General features: G+C 44.5%; 1 protein-coding gene across 10 annotated transcripts in view; it reads left to right on the top strand.

Moving 5' to 3' along the window:
• The window catches only part of CRACDL (CRACD like), a 61,375-nt gene that overhangs the window by 22,753 nt on the left and 17,424 nt on the right, over nt 1-21,198 (top strand). For 5 of the 10 annotated variants that reach the window (XM_080575525.1, XM_080575524.1, XM_080575521.1 and 2 more), the window contains exons 2-7: nt 12,449-12,525; nt 13,484-13,646; nt 16,416-16,551; nt 16,914-17,078; nt 17,699-17,767; nt 20,928-21,158. In XM_080575525.1, coding sequence (XP_080431651.1) covers nt 12,459-12,525; nt 13,484-13,646; nt 16,416-16,551; nt 16,914-17,078; nt 17,699-17,767; nt 20,928-21,158 — 831 coding nt within the window. In that variant the 5' untranslated portion in view covers nt 12,449-12,458. Of the gene's footprint in view, nt 1-48; nt 121-4,636; nt 4,824-4,853; nt 6,789-6,869; nt 10,906-12,448; nt 12,526-13,483; nt 13,647-16,415; nt 16,552-16,913; nt 17,079-17,698; nt 17,768-20,927; nt 21,159-21,198 lie in introns of those variants that run through there. The other 5 variants (XM_080575522.1, XM_080575519.1, XM_080575526.1 and 2 more) reach the window with 4 other exon arrangements.

Raw genomic sequence — 21,198 nt, 5'->3', positions numbered from 1 at the left:
CGAGTTGCCTTAAAGGTTGATTTCCTGCAGGTGCAGTGCGTTTCTTGGTTACACAGATGCACAACATTCAATCGCACAAGTATTTACCTGTCTTTGGACTTAGTTAAGTTTCATCGGAAGGTAAGTAAAAAAATAAAGTGGAAAGATGAACTATCTTCCCTAGTTCCTTTTGGTATCTGCTTATATAGTGCTGAAAACAGCTTTTAAACTACTCTGGTTCATTTATTGTAGAATGGGCTAGAGTAAAACTTGTAAGTGGTCAAGAGTTTTGGTTGCCACGCTCTCACAGAGACCGGCTGCTTGTAGCACGTTTACAAAATGGAAAGCAGCAAGTTCTTCTGACTGTATTGTTTGCACAGGCTGGCAATCGCTGCCTGTGGCTGTTAGCACAGTGGGGTTTGTTTCGGATTTTTTTATTTTCTTCCCTAGATTGCAAGTAGAAACCCTTTGACAAGTGCAGAAGTTGAAGTAATGTGCCTTCTAAAACAATGTTTAGACCAAAAAAAATCTCTTCAGTGTGCTGTAGCCTCCCTTCTTTACTCATAAACACCAAAGATCGTGGGATTTATACCAGGGTATATTCGTATCTAGTGCCGGCACAGGGATGGCATGATAGTTTTCTGAAGGACTGTTTCTCACAGAAAATACAGTTCTCATATTTTGAAAAATGTGGGAATGAATGTCGCCAGGTGCATACGAGCTATTCAGCCTGCCTTTTTCAGCAGTCTATGAACAGTACGCTCCAGCTCTTCAGCGGTGGGATTTGGCATAGCCCCAGTTAACTTGAGCAGAGGCCTGCCAAGTGGCATCAGCCAAAGATCTGGCTGCATGTCTCTTGGACAGACACGCTGCAAGCATGTGTGTGGGTTTTTTGCACTGGAGGCTGTAGCGGGGTATTCTGAACAGGGATATATATAAAAAAAAAAAGCTGTATTTTTTAATTATCTCTAATACGGAGCTGTTTAGTTTGAGTGCTGACTCTAGGGCATTCAGGACCTGATTTCTTAAGAGAGACTGAGTAAGTGCGGTTTCAATTGATATTTTCCATGCTTAGTATTCAGAAAAACAGCTCCCAGAGTCTCACATTGCATGCCTGATACAGTGGCTGCTTTTCAGTGCTTGAATGTCTGATTTGGTATCCCAAGCTTTTTGTCTGTATCGGTATATGGGAAAACTCATACCTGCATCCCTAGCACATACATCTGTATGTGTGCAGTTAAGAAAAGAGAATAAATCCATACTGGGCCAGGATCTTTCTGCAGTTCAGGATGTTCTTGATTACAAAAGGATCTCCTAAGTGGGTAAACTTCACACTACTGTGTGCTCAGGTGATACAGGATAGAGAGGGAGAAATATCTATTTCAGCTTCACGTTTCATTTAATTGTTCCTTTCTCAAGATCAGCAACTTTCAGGAGACAGTTAACAGCAGAAACCTCTTCAGTCACTTTGATCTAGCTGTTTTAGTAAAGCAACACCCTCAGAGGATAGCGTGGGACCCGAGAGGTGAAGTTGTCTGGCACTACCTGCATTTTTTTGTTCACAAAGCCTTGCGGTGTCCTCTCAGTAATAGTCTTCTGTCAGAGCTGGGAACTCTGCTAGAGACCTCATTCCCTGACTCAAGTATGTTTAAATGTCTGAAAAAAAAAAAAATGTTAAAAGGAAGGAGGCCCCTAAGCAAGCAGGGTCAGATTTTCCTCGTCAAGCTTGAGCTAGTGAATTTGCCAGCTGGATGGAAAAGGCTAAATATTTTCCTGCTACACCTACACTGGAGGCCCTCTGCAGATGTGCAGATGGCCAGGCACTTGAGAGTCCAGCCAAGGGAGCATGTGCCAGCGCTTAGGGGTTTAACAAAAATCTGGAATGGGTCTTGTAGGTTGGTGTCAGCAGCCAGCATCACAAATCTGGGTGCCCGGACATGTGGAAGAGCCAAGTCTGGGAAGATTATTGGGACATAGACCTTGCAATGGACGATGTTTCTTGATAGGAAACGCAGGAGATATGTTCTACTCTGCAGTAGAGAACAGGCCAGAGGTGGAAGGCGAGTGCTTTCCTCACCTACCAGCCCATGCAAGGCTAGCTGGGAACTGGAGAGCTGAAAGGGGAGACGACTGTCTTCTCTAAATACTGCTGACAAGAGACAAAAGCTGCCTCAAGAAAAGGGTAGTGTTGGCACCAAAAAAAAAAATTAGCTGTAGACTGGCTGTTTAGTCTGGACATTTCTAACAAGCTCCCAGAATAGCATTTCGGTCAAAGGAATGGGGAAAAATGGAATTGTTTTCAAAAATAGACTTTAATTGGCCTGTGAAAGGATTATGTGAAGTGTTTGTCAGCACCAATAGGGGACTGAATGCTCGGGAAGTCCCCTCTGGTAGTGTGTTCCCAAGGTTTATCCTGACACACCTACGTAGAGCTCAAAGATTGAAGTGTACCAACACATTGCTGTTCCTCTGGGAACTACCACATGAGAGAAGGGAAAGAGGCGAGAGAACGCATGGAGGCCCTGCAGTGGAAAGGGACTGACAGGAGAGTGCGTCTGATAGCGATGGGTCTTGCAGAAACACGGCACTGAAGAACCTTTGTGGACAAAACGATTTATGACTAACATGCTTAAGACACAGTCTTTCCAAATGGTGTCCCTTCCACTCCCCACAGAGAGCTCGTGCGCTTCTCTGCTCCCGTTCCTGTGTCTGGAAGAGCATCCTCTGAAATTAGATTTTCTGGCATCCGAACGCCAATGCCATTTAATTTATGGATGCCGCAGTACATTTTGTTGTGCTCGTTTCAGGCAGAGCTTGAGTGTCGTACAGTCACGTGTAAAGGTGGCGGTGGATGAGAGCTCTCTATGTCATGCTGGATTGCTGCGGCCCACTTACATTATATCTGCCAAATTGCAGGCAGGAAATTTTTGAATTAATGACAAATATTTCCCAACAGTAGTTAGTTAAGTGCCTGCACATGTTAAATTAACCATAATAGCTCTTGTCGTAGTCAGAAATTAATAACTTGCATCCCATCAAGCTTTCGGTACTGAAGTGAGATGTTTGTGACGTATTCAAGGAAAGGAGCCCAAAGAGACAAACAGGACAAGTTCCCAAATTTTTGGTTTGGTTTGGGGGGATTTTTTCCTTCCCTTTCTGCCCATTGTAAGCACCATTTTCAGGTTCCTGTGTAGCCTTTGGGTCTCCCTTGGCACAGGGATCAGGCAGTGGGGATGGGAAGGCAGAAGGTACCCTGTGAGCACCTGGGTACCCCGGGGTTCCCCTTGTCCTTAGCAGAGAGGCTTCTCCTCCGAGTAAGGAGATTTAGACCTGTTAATTCCTGAAGTGTCGTCTTTGCTCCGTTGCCTGGAGGGAGAGGCAGCCAGGAACAACTGTGCACGGGGGAGCTTTCTGGCAAAAGTGGCAGAAGAGAGGAGACTGAGGGCAAATGTCAATGTGGGAAAGGGATAGACAAGGAGCAGGAGCCCTCCTGGTGAACGTGTCCCTGGCTTGCTATAAACACTGCCAGGGAAGGCTTGTGCTCTTCAGTGCCATCCTTCCTCGTACTTTCTCCAATCTCCTCGCTTTGTTCTGCATTTAACATTTTTGTGTATGTTCCTCTGAGTATCCTGCACACGTGCTCCCTGTCACTGGTCCTGGACAATTGGGCACGTCCAGAGACTTGTGTGGATAGTGTAGGGCACTAGAGACTCGTCTCTGGCCTTCAGCAAGGTAGCAGTAAAACCTGGTAAGCCCCACCAGGATATTGACTTCCAAAAGCCCGCTGGTCTGAAGCGGCAGCAGGAGGTGAATCGTGCAGAGTGACTGGGGGGATCTCCTGCTTTCCTGGAGGTTATTGCTGCAGGGAAGGAGCAGAGGGGAGATGAGAATCGGAGTGAGTCACGGGAATTTCCATTTGCTCATATCCCGTGTTTTGGAGCGCAGACCTGCAAGTACACAGGGATGGGAGGACTGCAGGAAAACAGCTCCTCTTACTTCAAACACAAAAGAGCAAACGTGACCTGGATGGATAAGAGGAATGAAGAGTTTGCAAGTACACGTAGCGAGGGAACAAATGACACAAAACTAGGGCTCTTACCTTTGTGAAATCCCAATTGTGTTTATCTTTTGAGTTGTGGAGGAGGGTAGTGAGGAAAGATGCAAGGACTCAGCGGTGTTGTTCGTTGTGACGGGGTTGGAAGGCAGCCCTGTTCACAGGAGAAACCGTTTTGGTTAGGAAGGCTTTCCAACTTCAGCAGGTCATCGTGCATTGCTGTGAGCTTGCATTAACGCTCTCGTGCTCCTTTTTTCTAGAGGTGATCTGAGAGTTTCTTGGGGTTCACATGGGCTCAAGAAAATGACTATCAATTTGACAGCGGAGCAGGACTAAATTAGGAGTCAAAAGATGCTCAGTAAGGTCGTTCCCATTTAAAAGCCTGCCACCTGCACCTTTTCACAAGGAGCCTTGTGCAGCAGTCAAGCAAGGGGCCAGTCGCTTGGCCTGTGGGGTTCAGCACGACAGGAATGTGGAATGTGTTTACCAGGTAGCGGTTATTGCTGAAATATGTGAGCGCCGTCGCCTGGGGAAGTTTCAGAGGATTGAGCCTGCGCTGAGAGTGGCCGTCCCTCTCGGACAGCCCGCGTGGACCTTGGGGAAGACGCTGGCCTCTGAGCCCGCAGCCAGGGACCGGCAGAGGGGTGAAGCAGGGCAGGATGCTCCCCTTCCCCACCGCCTCCCGTTGCCCTCCCCGCTGCTCCTCGGTGCTAGGATGACCCCGGAGAGGGACCGGTCGGTGGCCCGGAGGCATGGCCGCTTTCTGCCGCTGCATCCGAGGGGACTCCAGGTTAGAGCATGACCGCAGCCGGCTCGGCAGAGCGGCCGGGCTGCCCTGAAGCAGCACCGGGGGAGCGCTGAGGCCTGGGGGCCCCCGATGGCACCTTTCTCCAGCAGCTCCTGGAAGTCAGACTGCTCGTGTCGGGCTCATCTCAGACGGTGGGCTGGCGCGTCTCTGCCTGGAGGGGCTCAGGCTTCCCTTAGGATATTTAATTCATTCTCTTTACGTTCCCTTCCTTCTTTTTTTCCCTCTACTCTAAATATTTAATATTAAAGCTATTCTGCACACGGTGCATAGATGATCACAGTGCTTGTTTCATCTCTCCAGCACAGGAATTCTGGAGGAACCCAGTAAAGCGCGCCCTATTCTCTTTGTTTCCTGCGCTTTCACCTGTGCTCGGCCAAACCATGCTCTATTTTTCATTGCATATTTGCAGGTAGGCCTGGGATATAGCTGTGTTCTGCGTTCAGGTGAACACGTCGTTTGAAAAGACTCGTCCTTAACCTCTAAGGAAACAATAGGAGCGTTGGAATAAAGCTGCTGACGACCTCACATTTATGTAGCCAGGGGTAAACAGGCAACGCATTATAGATGGGCTCAGAAGGGACGCAAATGGGGCCGCGTTCAGATCCGATGTTAGCAGTTGCAATTGACTTCATTGTCTGCGTAGCTTGGCCCGAGTTTTGCTCTGAATAGCAGATAAAGCTGAATAAGGATCTCCTTCTCTGGGTAGTCCTAAAGCCTTTCGGCATCCGAAGCTCCCATTAACCTCCGCACTCCACGAGAGCGTGCTTACATTAGCCTGATTGATGGGGCTGCAGGTGTAAGGGCCTGCAGCTCCTCGGGGCTCGCTGTGCTTCCTGGTGAGGCTCTTTCTTTCTCTGCCACAAAGTGCGTGTGTGCGTGTGTATGTATAGGGACGATTTATTGTATTTACGGTTCCAAAAAGCACGGGGGGATCAATGAAAGCCCCGTTATGTTTCGCTGAATCTAAACCCATGGAGACCTCAGAACAACGTTGATTTTTGTACTCTCTCTGAATGCCAAACGACCTTGTGTAATTATTTTTGTGAAATAGCTTCAGGAACGTTCCCAGTGCTGAATTCAAGAATAATTGCAATTGCGGCATGTGGAATCAAATGTAATTTTGTTCTAACTAAAGCAAGACATTTTACTTTCTTTTCTATTGCTGTTCAAGGAGAGGCACGGTGAATTTTTAATGCTTTACTGACCCTTGACTTTCAGTGATGTTAGCCTGCTACTGTACAAAAAGGATGAGCTCCTTCAGAACGTTATTAGCCAAAGTGCTCTGCGTGCCCGCTTGATCCTATTGAAGTTCAAAATAGAGACTGTGCTGCCATCAGTGGAAAGGCTGCTCAAAACCCCAAACTCCGGTAGTTTGTTGAGCTGTTTGTGCTCCTACATATAGCAGAGGATCTCTGGTAGGGAGCCAGCTGGGGGAGGTCTCGGGTCTTTGTGCAGAACAGCTACGCTTCTATTATCCCGGTATGCTGAGAAAGGAGAAGGGGAGTCAATGTGCTTTTATTACTCTAAGTGTTCTTTTAATAATGCTTTCCATGTTGGTGGAATAGCTCTCCCAGGCTGTCTGTTAAATCACAAAAAAATATAAAACTTCCATTGAAAGGAAGAAAGGAGGTGTTTTTACATAGGAATAATGCATTTCGCATGAGTTTGTTCCATTCTTTTGCCAATGTAAACTTTTTTCCTGTTTTTAATTCTTTCATGTGGATGTTTGATTTGCTTTTTTTGTTTGTTTGTTTTTTTAAAGAAAGCGTGCAAGCTAAGGCTTTTCCCATGAGCACAATGTGACCTTTGACAAGGTGTTTACCCCTAAGTTACTGAGCTGTGCTAGGGAAGAGGAGCTCTCATCACCTTTCTGGGACATAGTCTGTTCCCTGTACCAGGAAATCGTCCTGGGCGATCGCAGTGACCTCCTTCCTTCTGACCTCACAGGTTTGTGGATCTTGTGGCAGCACACTTTTCTAAAAAAAAAAAAAAAAAGAGCAACCAAAAAGCTTGCTCTTCTCTAGCTGCTTGGGAGGAAAGTTTATCTTATGCGGTATTTGTCTTCTAGCCTCTTGCTTTCATGCAGAAAATATAGGGGAAGGGAGGTCTATCAATTCTTGAAAAATAAACAGGTAGGGAGAGCAGATTTTTTTCCCTGTTCCTTGGAAATGCTCTGTTTGTAATAGAGAAAGGAATGTGCTGCTGGCACGGGGCACGGCAGAAGGCTTGTTGAGGATCCTACATGAGAGCCTTCACGGTCTGTGGAAACAAACACAAATGCACCAGAGACAAGTTTGGATTGCTAGGCGAAGGAATGAGTGGTCGGGCACTGCGCAGATTTTCGGGGAACATGAGAGCATGCTGCAAGGGTAGCAGTAGCTGGAGGAAATGTCAGCCCTGTTCACTGAGCCTTTCATTGACCAATAATACAGATTAAAGAAATATGTTGTTGAAGATGCCATCCCTATGGGCATCCATAAAAAACCTAGGTGCTAACAGCATCCTCACTAAATTATTAAAAACAGCAGAGAACACATGAAGTCAGAGACTTTGCAAAGTAATTATTTTTTTTGTTGCCTGTTGCAAAACATTTGAACAAAATGGAAGGAGATAATTGTCTGCCCAGCTCCGAAAACAGAAAGCAAACTTGTATTTAAAAAGCGACGGGCTGCTTATCTACTTGGTTTGGCATAAAGGTTGGACTGGATGGTCTTAGAGGTCTTTTCCAGCATGAATGATTCTATGAATCTGTGATTCTGTAAAGTTTGTCTTTGGTATTTTATCTGGGTATAACAAAGGGAAACATGGTTTTCTCAAAACAAACAGACAAACAACAGGTCTTCTCTGGGTAAATTATTTTTAGTGCATCACCCATTCAAAGAGGATGGGAATGGAGTTGGAATACGTCAGGTACTGTTATAGGTGTTTACATGCAGAAAGGGAAGGTGGCCTTTTGGTCACAGTGACAGTGCCTGGGACTCCTGACAAAGCTCCTAGGATGACTGTGTGTGTGGAAGCATGCTCTCGAGTGCAGCCGTGCATTTGATTTAAAAGTCAGAGGCTGAAAGAAATGGAATTTGTACTCCTTTGCCATCAAGAGAGGTCTGGAGCAGGGAGGTGCATGGCTTTGGAAATGGGGAAATGGTGTTGCAGTCGTTATCAGCTTCTCACATCCCTTTCTGTGCGCTTTTTGGATGCATTTATACAAACTAATGGGATTCCCAGAGACCTGTACCTCGCTCACGTGGATGCTGCTGGCACCTGGGCGGTGTGCCCAGTGCTGGCTCAGGTGCAGCACTGCTCTGCGCTTCCCACACCTCCTCTTGCAGAAGGAGGGGACCGGGGCAGGGAGAAGAGGTTTCTCTTAATAGCATAAGCTCAAGGTGATGGATGACTTCTGGAAAAGATTTTATAATTAGGCATGCTCTGAGAGATTTACTTCGGGGTCGGTTCAGGCTTTACCAGCTGGGAGCACAGACGGTGGTTTGGGAGCTTGAAGTGGGGGTCGTGTTGGGGTCTGTATGGGCAGGAGGGGGTCTGAGCAGAGAGGTATGTTGAACAGCGGGGTTTCTTGTGCTTGGTGGGTACAGATTGTGATCTGGGGCATCATCCAGATGGTGCCTCCACCAGTCCCATGTGCCAGAGATGTGGAGCATCTCCAGAGGCATGGAAGCTCTGCTGATGCACCTGCAGCTAGCAGAGCATTGCAGCCGATGCCTTGGGCTTGCTCCCTCTCAAAACATGGAGCTGTCCCTTTCCTGCAGTCCGTGTGACATGAGAAGGGACGGCCTGGCCCAGGGATGGAGCTTTCGTTTCAGGTCTGAGCCCGCGGGGAGGTGGTGGGTGAGGAGAAGCTGCTTCAGTCCTAGTCCTTGGTATCGAGAATGTTTTCTGTTCGGTTACTGCCTCAGCTAGGGCAGTCCTTCTGAGTGTTTGGGTTTTCTACATATATCTCCCTTAATTCCTGCATTTTTTCCCCCAAATCCACAAGGCTGTGTAAAACCAGTAGAAATTTCAGTGCATATCGTGATATTGGAGAGAAGAGAGGGCAGGTCTTCCTCTCGTGTGGATGATTTGCCTAAATTCATATTTTTAAAATCACTTTAATTGCTGATGTTTCTTTGCCTACTAGCGAGCAAATCTTCTTGAACAGCGCTGGAATAAAAGGTGCAAATTGCTGCCATTTGGTTCAGCTGTGCTTTTTTGATACTCACTTTTGAATGCATTGACATTTGGGAGGGGAGGGGTAGGGAAGGGAATAAGCACCCATTGTGTTGCCATATTCCCTCTCTTTCCCTGCGCTCACGTATTCTCAGCTGTGTTTCCTGTCTCGTAGCTCATATTAAAAGGCCATGGGAAAGAAGGAGGAAAATGGAAAAACAGTCTCTGCTGGGAAGAGTCCAATACAGAAAATATACTATTATAAGCTTGGGTAATACTTAGCAGTTTGTCATCAGACATTTTGGCCTCATAAATCTTGTAATAAATTGACAAACCAGGTATCTCTAATATTCCACTGTGAAAAGAACCAAAAATGAAACCTGAAGGGAAACAAAAAAGAGAAAAAGTGCAGCTGCCAGAAGTGTGGTAAATCTCGCCCTTGCTAAAAGAGGAGAAGTAAAGCAGACAGCTCCTGTAGGATGCGAACCCCACGGAGTCTTCAGAGCAGAGTATGATTTAATTAGCCCTTGGAGCCCGGCAAGTCCTTGAAGAAACTGGAGGTGAGAAGGCTCGGCCGTCCTGCTCCCCGCCGCAGCCTCAGGATCCAAACGCAAGCATGCACCCATGCACGTGGGTGCTGATTCGAGGCATCTAGATAGTGTCAGCGTTGTGTTGCACAAATCATAGATGTAATAGACATCATAGATTTTAAGTGAAGCTTTGAAGAAGATAACGTTTAACTCACGAGTAAACAATCAAATCTCCATACGTCAGGGAAGTGGCATGCAGGTATGGTCATACCGAGGTGGAACTTTGGCCTCTTGTTGGTTTCTTCCTCTCATAAGTACCATGTTTTAACTGAATCTTTCATCTGATGGATGAGGGTTTGTTACGGATGCTGAGGAAAAAGCTTGAGAGATTGAAATTCTGCCTCAACATACCGTTAAATAACTTATGCTGAAGAAAAAAAGGGGAGATGTACATAGAAGAGCTCTCCAAGTTCATATACTTGGGAAAAAAAATAGAATTTTCTTTTGTGCTGGGTGGTTGGTGAACAGGTGAAAAACAGCATTTCTCTAACAGTGTGCCACAAAGGAAGAGTTGGGAAGGAAAAGCAACTTCCCCCCCACATCAATAAAAATGTCACCATCCGTTTTAAGGCAGAAATCAATGTAATTGCCTAATGCTAGGTTTGGTGGGACGCTGAGCTGGACAGCCCCGTCCTCAGAGAGCGGTCTGACAGCCAGGTCAGTATTCCTGCGCGCCGTGTTGGCTCATTGCTTCAGTGGAACCCTAACTCAGCAAAGCACTAAGTTTCAGCTCAACCATTTACTTAAAACCAAGGCTGGCCAAAATGACCTGATGCCTTCTGAGTGTACTTCTGAAAGCCTGGCCACCAGCATCCCTGTCCACGTCCCAGGATAAATGGCTGGGCAAACAGGCTTAGGCCTGGTGGCTGCACATGCCGATCCCTGGCCAGACGGATTTCTGTGTCCTTCACCAAGCGTTTCGCAGGGATTTTTCAGTTCCAGTCCCTCCCTGAGCTGCTTAGCTCCCCTCCGCCGGCTGAAGAAGAGGATGCCCTTTCGTCTCGTGGCGCAAACAGATCTCTCCTTGGTAACAGCGGCCATAAAAACTCCTCCCAGATCCTTGACGCTCAGTCATCGGCGCGTGGCCGCGCCTCGCCGTCCCGGTCACAAGCCGTGTGTTTCCACAACATAGCAACTGTGGTGAGGGCTCACAGCCTCCCGCTCCGCCAGCACCACGCTCCGTCGATGAACCAGCACGGGCCTGGCAGAATGAGGCCAGAATGCCAGCCCTGGATCCAGCCTGGGGACTCTCCTTTAAAACTGTAAAGCTGAGATACAGCTGCCTACAATGGAGCGGATGGGTCTTCTCCCAGGTAAAACCGGTGTCCAGGCCCGGGACACTTTGTAGGAGGACACACCGATTCCTAAAATAACCTCAGAAAACAGCAGAAGTGTCACCGACCTGGAGAGCAGCCATGGGAGGTCAGGAGCGGGGGCCTTGCCACCCATGGCTGGCAAGAAGGGAGCTCTCCAGGGTTCAGGGTCTTGCTGCTTCCCTGGTGGAGGACAACGTGTACCCATCCAGATAAAAAAAGGAGACCCTCACCTGGCTGCAGGTGGATGCAGTGGCCGCAGCTGGGGATCTGAGTTGTGGCACCCATCATTTATGTATTACAATACAAAAATACAACATGATATAAAACCCAAGGGCTGTGGGAGGGATCGTTTGACGATGAAGGCATTCATCCGGCACAGTGGAGAAGCGCAGAAGCTGCTGGGCCGCAGTGGTGGCTTCGCTGGTACCATCCCACAGCCGCTCGTCACGGCCTGGCTCGAGTGCTCGCTGGCGTTTCAGGCAATGCGTCATGGTTTGGGTTTGAGTAATAAATGTTTCGTTTCCATTTCACTCACTGTTTGAATTTATGAGCCTCGTTACTTAAGACTGCTCTTATTTCTGGGGATCGAAATAACCATGGTGTACTCGCGCTCTGGTCTGGGTTCTGGCCTGAGCATCTGTCACCAGCACAACCCCAGTAGTTCCTCTACGGTATTTAGGTCACCCTCCAGTGAATGGCATCCATGACTTTATTCTGACTGAACCATGAAATCATAGTTTTCCAGATGGAGAAAAGAGAGCACAAACTGACTACTGCTCTGAAAATGCAGTTTAAATTACAGATATTCTGTTCTCAGGCTTGGGACATATACAATTTTGGATGTATTTTTTAATTTTAATTTTATTTTGCTTCAAAAAAGCAAAGAAGAAAGAAGAAAATTTATTGTTTTATTTTTACTTGTATTTTTGTCTGCATGAACAAAAGAGTAAATAGAATGGTTACCTTTTCACAAATGGTTTAAAAAAGGAGAAACACTAGAATCCGTAGAATACTTCAAGTTAAATATAAACAAGAAATGCATGCAGTTCTTTACAAAGGTTACTGAGATGTGGTACCCAAATGCTGTGATTATCACAAAGACATTACGTCTGTGGTCCTGAATAGGAGGAGAGAGGGAAACTCAGAGAAGCAAACTTCTGATGCACACTTTCAGAAGCATTCAAGAACTTCATTACACTCAATTTTCAGTAAGGAGAGGCGAGCTGATTAACTGAACTGTAATGTGCCATCACCTTATTAAGTGGAAATAGTTCTGTAAAACTGTTACACTGTAGCCTAAGAAGCTTTGTCCTGTGGAATATTTTCATGTTGTTTATGTATTTGTAAATATAATACATGTATTTAGACATATATTGCTTATGTATTTATATACTATATTACATTTTTATATCTTTATATTTTAGTAAAGTATATCTTTATATTTAGTATTCTTTACTATTTCTTAGTTGCTTGTGTGTGTGTGTTGAAGTATTGTTATCTATCTCATTGATAAGATGGACACTTTTTCTATCTCCTTTAGTGACTGTCACATGAGTTCCTCAAGGATAATGGACCCAAAGGTGCGAGAGACCGAAGGATATGGAGAAGACAATTCAGGTAGAATTGCTCCCTTCCTCGGTGAATGAAAAGTGCTGTAGCTTCTTGAGCTTTAGTACCTTAGCTCTGCCACAAAAGTGAATCTGTTTATTTAAAGAATGCATTCTCCATTTCTCTCTTTCTGTCTCCAAGACCTGTTGCAGCTTTGACATTTCTAGAGGCTTGAAGTAAGATTTTTGTAGCATCTTTTAAAAATTACTTTTTTACCCAACAAGATCCAACAATAACTGAAACACAGACAGGGATGCTTTCCAGTGCTGTCATCCCAACATATACAGGACGGGCACAAGTTGTTGGGATGTCTTGTGCAAAACGCTGATTTCATTTTAAGTACTTTTCTTCATGGATCTTGGAACTGATCCTAATTCAGGTCTTTCCTCACTGAGCAGACTAACATTACCTTTCAAGATTATTGCTTGATTTCTATTTTAATACTTTATCATCCATTGAGACTCATAATTAGCATTCAAAACATTCTGGGATGTATTATAAAACTGACATTATAAAAGCATTAGCCTCCTGACACTGCACATTCCACCTAAGTAAGCTATTTCTACATTTAAATTGGTTTTGGTAACAGCATTGTCCTTATCATCACTATTTAGCTTGCTGAACAAAGGCAGTGTGTTCCCGAGTTGCAATTTCTTCTCTATATCCCAGGCTGTTAATACCAAAGTTTTTCTTCATAGTCTAATTATCTCAAGAGGCAAGTAGAAACTCTATTAGGAAAGATCCTTCACTGTAGGTTATTTTTATGTCATAAACATTGCAATCCATTCTCCAAGATAATAGTAATTTCATGCTATCAGTATAGTCTTGAAAGATATTAATGCAAGAGCGGACTGTGTTGCCTCTTCCAGGAAAAAAACCACTTATGAAGAAATGATCTGGGACATGTTATTGTTCCAAAAGCTTGCAAATGCTGCTGGTTGCATCTTCTTTATTTTTCTTCACTTAGGAAAGAAAAAATCAAAGTTCAAATCTTTCAAAAAGTTTTTTGGTAAAAAGAAAAGGAAAGAAACGTCTTCTGGGAGCAGCAGTCTGAAGCTATTCCAGTCAACAAGTGATGTGGCGGCCTCACACAACATGCACGTTAGTTATTATTCAGAAGATGAACTTGAGTAAGTCTTTGGACTGTGGCTGGTAGACAAATACAGAGCTGCTATGATGTTTATAGATTAAAGATACCCCGAATTGCTTACTCCTTTTGTTCAGAATGGTTTCACTCTCAAACAGTTGCCTTTTTAACGGAAGTACAAATTAAAATGCCTGATGCAAGGCAAATCACAAGTGGATGGGATGCAGCAATAACTAATAGCTAGTAACTAAAAAAGCCTTTGTTTAAGCATAAGTAATCCTTGGGTTATCATTTCTAAATAATGTAGTTCTCGTCTTCAAAAGTAGAATGAGGTACTCAGCTTAAATTTGATCAGAATTGTCTTGTGCCCCTAAGATGCATCTCCTATGGATTGTTAAAAAATGTAGATGCCTGATCGTTTATGCTAGTAGGAACCAGAGGCTGCAGAGCCTTTGTTTCCTCTGTATAACTGGGATTCATCTGACCAAAGGATAAATGCCTGCGTCTGAGGTTGTCACCGACTGCCTTTTGTAATCAGCAGAGAGAAGTCAACATTGCTAAGAAAGCTGGTAACGTTCTTGTGGTACATCCTGAAGGCACTGATGAACCATGCTCTAGAAGTGCCTGTTTCTCCTCACCAAGTGTAAGCAGGAGCCTGGGGTGACCGGCTCCGATGCAGGTACCTGCGCTGCAGTGTTTGAGGTTTGATGAGGTGAATCCCAGTCTGCAGATCTGGATGCCTCTGAACATCCTGTCTTCATGCAGGCATTTCCAAAAATGCTATCCCTTCCTTCTCATCCAAAAAGTAACCATGAGAAACATGATACAAAGTCCAAATGTATTCCTGGGTGGTCAGGTGGACTTGTGTTCCTGGGTGAAGTGCAGCCAAGAGCTGCTGCTGTGCAGAGGGACTAGAAAGGCAAACCCATCCCATCCACTTGGAACGACGCTGCATGATACAGCCACTAGGCAGCGCCAAACAACTGAAAGAAATTACTCACAAATGTCTGTAGCATTGGCAAGAGTAGTAGTAGTCCAGCTTGAAGCCCCAGGAGTTCCGGGCTGGCAGCGTCAGGTCTAACAGTGGGCGATAGCATTTTTGTTCAACAACATATTTTTAAGATGAGGCATGGTGAAATATTCTCTCCCTCATGTGCTACTCAACAAGGTCATGACCGAGCGGGTACAATCTTTGGCTGGTTTAGCTATGTTCCCTTGCCATTACTCACAGGGTTGTTAAATTATTGTTCCTTCACATTTGTTTAAATAAACAAAGACCAGAAAATACCTTGAAAGGAAGGAAAATTAAATAGAGCACTCATAATCTGAGATGTTTAGGAAACCTCCGCTACACATCCAGGAGGTACGTGTCTACTAGAAAGAGAAAGCAAAGGTAGCACGCAGGGCTAAATGTGCACATGTAACAACACTGCTTAGCTGGCTGCTGTTCAGCCTTTGTAAGATGTCGGTGCATTAAACAGCCACTGCAGTCCTGACTGGCACTTTCTCTGCAAATTGGTATAGCTCTCTGACCTTGGATGCTTTGCAGAGATCACATTTTCATGTAGATAAAGTGTTCTTCTAATGTCTCTAATGCATGAAGCTGAAGCAGCAGGCTTTCCTTCCTTCTGCAGCAGTCATACAGATTAACTTTTTCCTGCAATTGTGTTATCAAACATATTTATAGCAGCCATTACAAGGAAAATGTTACTTTTTGCCATGTTTGTTTTTGTTTCTGAATGTCTCTAAGAGAGTACCTAAGATGCAAAAATACACATTACTATTGCTTTTTATAGACAGTCTGTTCAATTAATTTGGTAGTTACTTGAATCCGAGCAGTCATGTATTCTGGTTTGCCATTTCCCATTAAAAAAAATAAAAATAAAAGAAAGGAGTCCTAGAAGAAATGCCATGTGCACACATTTCTGGTCCCTGCTCAGCTGTGCTATGAGCTAAGCAGAGGAAAATCAGCACAGGAGACCTCCTAGCAGCTAGCTGTCTGTCCATGTGTCTCCCTGCCGTTTCCATGAGGAAACGAGGTTTTCATTCCCCACACGTAACATTTTCAAAAGACCTTACATGCTGCAAGCATCAAAGGTAGGAATCAGAATAAGAGAGAAGCTTTCTTCTGCTTCCTATCGCCAGCCAACGAAGTGTCTGTGAAAAAATGTGTCCCCAGGCTCCTAAGGGAAAATCCCAAGGATCTTGGCATAGAGCACAGGACCTCGCAAGGATTTTATGTAAATGGTTCTAGGTGAGAAGTGTATCCCCTGCAACATTTTTGTTAATGACCTGTGTGGCAGGGATATGCAGTAAATGTTCTACTATGCTTAAATAGTGAAAGGCACTATTTATTTTTCATAGGGTAGCGCTCAGTCATTTGCAAGACATGTTCTTGCATTAGCACAAAGTTAGTCCACCTCAGGCACAGGCTGGGTTATGTGAACTCCCTTCGATTTTCAGCTGGGCTTGCCTGTGGCACCGTCGCAGCACCCAGGTGGTGCCCCCAAGCCAAGGGGCAGTAGCTTTTAAATAAACCATAGCTCAGCTCAGTTGCTGGGGTTAAACCGTCTCTAACCTTGATTTGGTTTGCTAACGCAACAGATACTGACACTTGCATATTTTGGTTGTTTTTGTGCTATGTAGATTTGTCTGAATGACTGTATATTGCATTCATGGAGAAGTTTGGAATCTCAGGCGTGATGTGTGCTTTACACATCAGTCTCCCACTCCAACAGACCACCAGAGTTAAGAATAAGAGGACTGGCAAAAGAAATCTGTGTGCATTTGCTTGTTTGTTGTGTTATTCTAGGAGCCACAAGGGCGTTATGGGGAGCAGAGCTTTGTCACATGATAGCATTTTCATCCCTGAGACTGGGCAAGAGCCTGCAAGGCCAGTAAGAGTGTTTTCACAAGAAAATGTTTCTGATCGGATTAGAGCATTGCAGGTAATTTACACAACATATTTTTTTTTCAACTGCAAGAGGTAGAATGTCTTTCCAGGCTTGATTTTTTGATGATATTTGTAGTTGAGTATTTGATCAGCAAGTAATATCTGTCTGCAGCTTCCATCAAGTGTTGCTTTTATTAATTAGACAGCAGTATCTTACCTTGGTTCTATTTAAAAGGTATTTGTAAAATGGACAGGTTGTTTGGCCTCCTAACAGAACTTCTGAAGTGACATGTGCTGGGTTCTGGGTCATTCAATTGTGAAGCTAAAATAAAGGTAACTCACTGATCTGAACTAAAAAATGTACTGGGGAAACCTCCGTCGTTATCACATGCTAACGTATATTGCACCATGCTTAAGATGAAACTCCAGCCTACCATGAAGCTGGGACCTCCGCCTGCGTTTGGATTTCATGCAAAGCGGACAGAGGATGCTGGGACCAGTTCTGAAGATGATGGGTTACCCAGGAGCCCTCCAGAAATGTCTTTGCTCCATGACGTCCTAAGTTCAGGCACAACAACAAGAGTGAGTAGTTCTGGTGCTGACAAAAATCAGTGTTTAATTACTTGTTTTACCTATGCGTGGGAGGTAGAATAAATTACTTGGTTTGTAGTATGTATCACTACTTTACCTCTGAACAATTCAGAAATACCTTACTTGAGGTGGAATATCTGTGTAAACAATCTCTGTTCCTGTTGAAATATAAATATAATTCCAGAAAATGCAGAACTAGGAAAGAGAGGGTGTGTTTCTTTGCATGCATGGGGATGCTGGTTTTTTTCTAGGGACTACAGAGAGCTGCAAGGCATAAAAAAATAGTCTGAAAAATCTGTATGCTCCCTTGAAAGTGCTGATAAGAGAGTTCTCTTAATGTTTTTCTAGTCTGTCTTGGGCAAAAGAAACATAAAAGAATTTGAAACTGTTTTTTTTTTCTTTTTAAATGATAGTTTTGTTGTACATAATTTCATTCTTTATCTGCATGTCTTATACTTTATGTTTGTAGTATCCTTGCTAATCCTTAAGACTACAGATAAGAACAACTTACATTGTCAGCATCTGTGTGCACTTTGCGTAGATGGTTTCTGCTGGTGTATCCATCTCATTTGTCGTCTTTTACTGAATCTCTTCCTCATTCCATCCCACAGTTCTCTGACTCTCACAAGCACCTTAGCTCTTTGAGTTTAGCTGGAACAGGCAGTGAAGAAGAAGAACAGGTAACTTCTGCCAAATGTATTAAGGGCCAAGCAATTATGTACAGTAGTCCTTTAATGAAACGCGAGGCATAAATATTACTTTGTTGTCTGTCTGCTACAAAAGCAGCCTCGTATGTGTGTAGTTGCATGTCTGTCTGTTTTGCCTTTATAATGCTTGTCCTTCTAATATAAAGTTATGATTATTTATCAACATTATTCTGACGCCAAGTAAGCTCCCGTTAACAATAATTATGCCCTTTAAAATAGCTCGTATCCTTTAGCAAAATTCACAGACATGATTTAATCTCCAGAAACAATCAACCAGATTTTGACATTAAAATAGTATCCCTTTTTTAAAGATGGGAAATTGCAGTAAAGACTGCTTAGGTTACATGCATAGGATAAGGGAGAAGGCTCATTGAGGGGCCATGAACAACATCTAGATCCTCTGAAATCTGCCCAGACCCTTGCTTTAAATGCAAAATTACCTCACACTGATGCAGAAACAGTTCGCCTGATGACAGTGGCTGACATTGCTGCTTAGGAGACCGAGGTTCAGTCTTCAGTCAGATTCTGGCCACGTGAGCCAGCGCGAGCTGTGAATTCTGCTGAAGGGATGTTTTCAGGACTTGAGTACAAGCAAATAGATGGCTTTCTTCAATCAGCAGTCAGATGTTCTGGCTGATTAAAGAGCTGTTTTGAAAGGCTCTAAAGAGTCCCTTTTAGATGTCCGCAGCTGGAGACATGGTAGAAACAACACAGGGGGTAAAGAGGAAAGTGTTTTCTAGAAATAGGAGGAATAGAAGGGAATTGCGGAAAGGAAATAGAAAAGCTAGTCCTGAGCTGACTATTCCTTGGTAACTATGCAAAATGTATTTTAAGGCCAGCTGCAACAGCGCTCAGCAAAGATTTCTGGCCTCGCTTGTTCGATTCCACATGAAACTGTTTGAAAAACTGCGTATATGCAGCTAAGCCCTAATATTTTCAAAGGGAAAAAAAAAAAAAAGGAACATGTGAAGAAGGTATTTCTTGAAAGCTGGTGCAGGCAGACTGTAAATATATTGTCCAGCCCGGATGCGTGTTGGCTAAGGGAGGATTTATGTCTCCCCGTGGTTCCATTAACATCACTCTCTGACTCACTCGCTGACTCCTGAGGCGCTGCGGTGACGCTGCGGTTGCTCAGCTTTTTCCACATGCCCCATCACTTAGCTCAGAGTGCTCCTCATCCCAGTCTGGTCTCGGAGCGCAGCCAGAAAGCAGCACCATGGGAACGCTTTCCTCCCGAACCCCAGGGTCTACCTGGAGCTTCAGAGAGGTGAGCCCTGATCCTACAAGTCGGAGGAAACCGGCTTGCAGAGATGGGGAGTTCTGCCCAACATAATGCTTGAGGTTTTGGGCGGCAGCGACACCCTGTCGTGTCTTGGAAGCCTTCCTGGCTCAAAGAAAGGAGAAAGATCACACCACCCCATCCTTCCTTTTAGGATGGGGCTCCTTCGCTGCCCCTCGCCTTGTGCTAATCAGCGCTACCAGCTGAAGGACAGCTGAGCCATGTAAGCATGAGGTTTTGGGGGTCTTCTAGCCCCTCCTTCTCCAGCAGGCTTGGCCAGAGCCGGGCTTCCTGAGACAGGCGGCTTTTGCAGCCGGCTCAGAGCTGGCGTTCACTTGGGCTGCTGAAACAGAAGAGGAGTAACGAAGCAGATTCTCAGTTTTCCAGTGTAATGGCCAACGCTGAGCATTGCCAAGGAGAAGACATGCAAGTTGTCGAGGAAAAGCGGTAGCCAAAAAAAAAAAAGGCAGGCAAATAATGACATGCCTTGAAAGAGAACATGTGCTGTGTCTTTGTCATGGAGCTGAAATGTCAATGTATTCACTGCTAGGTACTAATGTATAATGCAGCCAAGTATCATTTGTTGTACATTAGTCATGTTTCAGCACTACGCTGCAGATATCGTAGAGTGGAAATTAATGAGAGCATCCATTATTTAGCGTGGCTGAGGTGCTTTTTTTGTAATAGAAAGCATGAACGGAAGCTGTGGATCCAGCATCCCCTAAAATCAATGGGAGTTTTCCCCTGGCCATTGAGGAAGCTGTAGCAGGCCCAAGCTGTACTACAGGACGTCTGTTAGCTGCAGTGCATGCTGCAGAACTCTACTTGCAGAAAATGCTGATGCCTTCCCCCTCCCTAAATAAAATCAACGCAATACTGCTCTCCCTTTCTCCTCTTCAATAAAATACTTCCAGAGCCTTCCAGAACAAAGTGTGACAAAGGAGGAAACCTTTTCTGATGAAATGAACTGGAATTTCAAGCCTACAAAGGGAGACTTATCAAGAGGTGTCAGAGGTTATGTTAATGTTATGACAGATAGGTTAGAAATATCATTTTGCCTGTTTGCACAAACTGAAGCAGAAAGAAAGGAAGAACCCTGTTTAGAGTCATTTTTCATAATTTTTTCAGCCTCCTTTTTCTGTCAGTTTTTGGTGAAGCACACAGGCAAGCTGAATTCCAGCTGCATGAAAGTACTGCACCCTTTGGAGCATTCAGGTCAGAAGTACAGGCCACTAGTAGGAATTGTCTGTCAATTCCTTCCCTAGAATAGTCTATAAATGAAATATTATACTTCAGGTAAAATCCCTACTTATTTTGCAGGTGTAAGTACTTGAGGTAAAAATGCAAGCTGACTTTGGTATCAATGCCATTGATGTTTGATTCTGTTTTAGGAAGGTGTTGTGGAGTTGGAAGGGACCTGATGCAGTATAGGAAGCTAGAGATGTTCCAGCCCAGCAAAACTGTGGGTAGGAGCCTAGTAGGTAGGGATGCTGGAGGAGAGACCCTGAAAGGAAACTGGCCCTTTAGGTTCTGTAGCAGAGTACTCTTCATAAATCTGTCTTCTAAAATGTGTTGACCGTGCATTTCTGTGCTTTACATCTTCTAGTTAAATGTGGCCTGTTCTTCCTCACTGGGCAGTATATGATGATATTCAAACAGCTAAAACACAGAATTGCCAACACCAATGTTCCACATACAACAATAGGAAACGCATTGTATTTTAAAGGGCATCAGAAAGAAAAAGAAGCAACCTTAAAATGGCAATAAACATGGCCCCTTCTTTGTAGAATTGTTATATTTGTATCTTGGTTTCTTTGTTTAATTGTCTTCTTGGGGATTTATTTCTTTTTTTAGGTTACATTGGGTCCTCCTTCTAGATCTCGCTCTACGGACGGTCAGCTGTTCCCTAGGCGTGGAAGTGCTAAAACTGGAGCTCCCCAGACACATGATGTTAGCATTTCACCTGCGGCCGATTTTGACACTCCACCCGAGCTGTCCTCTTGCCTGGATAATTCTGCTGCTAAACACAAGCTTTTAATAAAACCTCGGAACCAGAGATCCAGTAAAATGAGAAGATTTTCTCAGGTAATTGTGAAAATAGGCAATGTCACCATTGACATGAAAC

Source organism: Anser brachyrhynchus, assembly GCF_964034855.1.
Source record: "Anser brachyrhynchus genome assembly, chromosome: 1".
Taxonomy (NCBI): Eukaryota; Metazoa; Chordata; class Aves; order Anseriformes; family Anatidae; genus Anser; species Anser brachyrhynchus.
The sequence above is the reverse complement of the archived record's forward strand: the minus strand, read 5'-3'. Positions and strand labels throughout refer to the sequence as shown.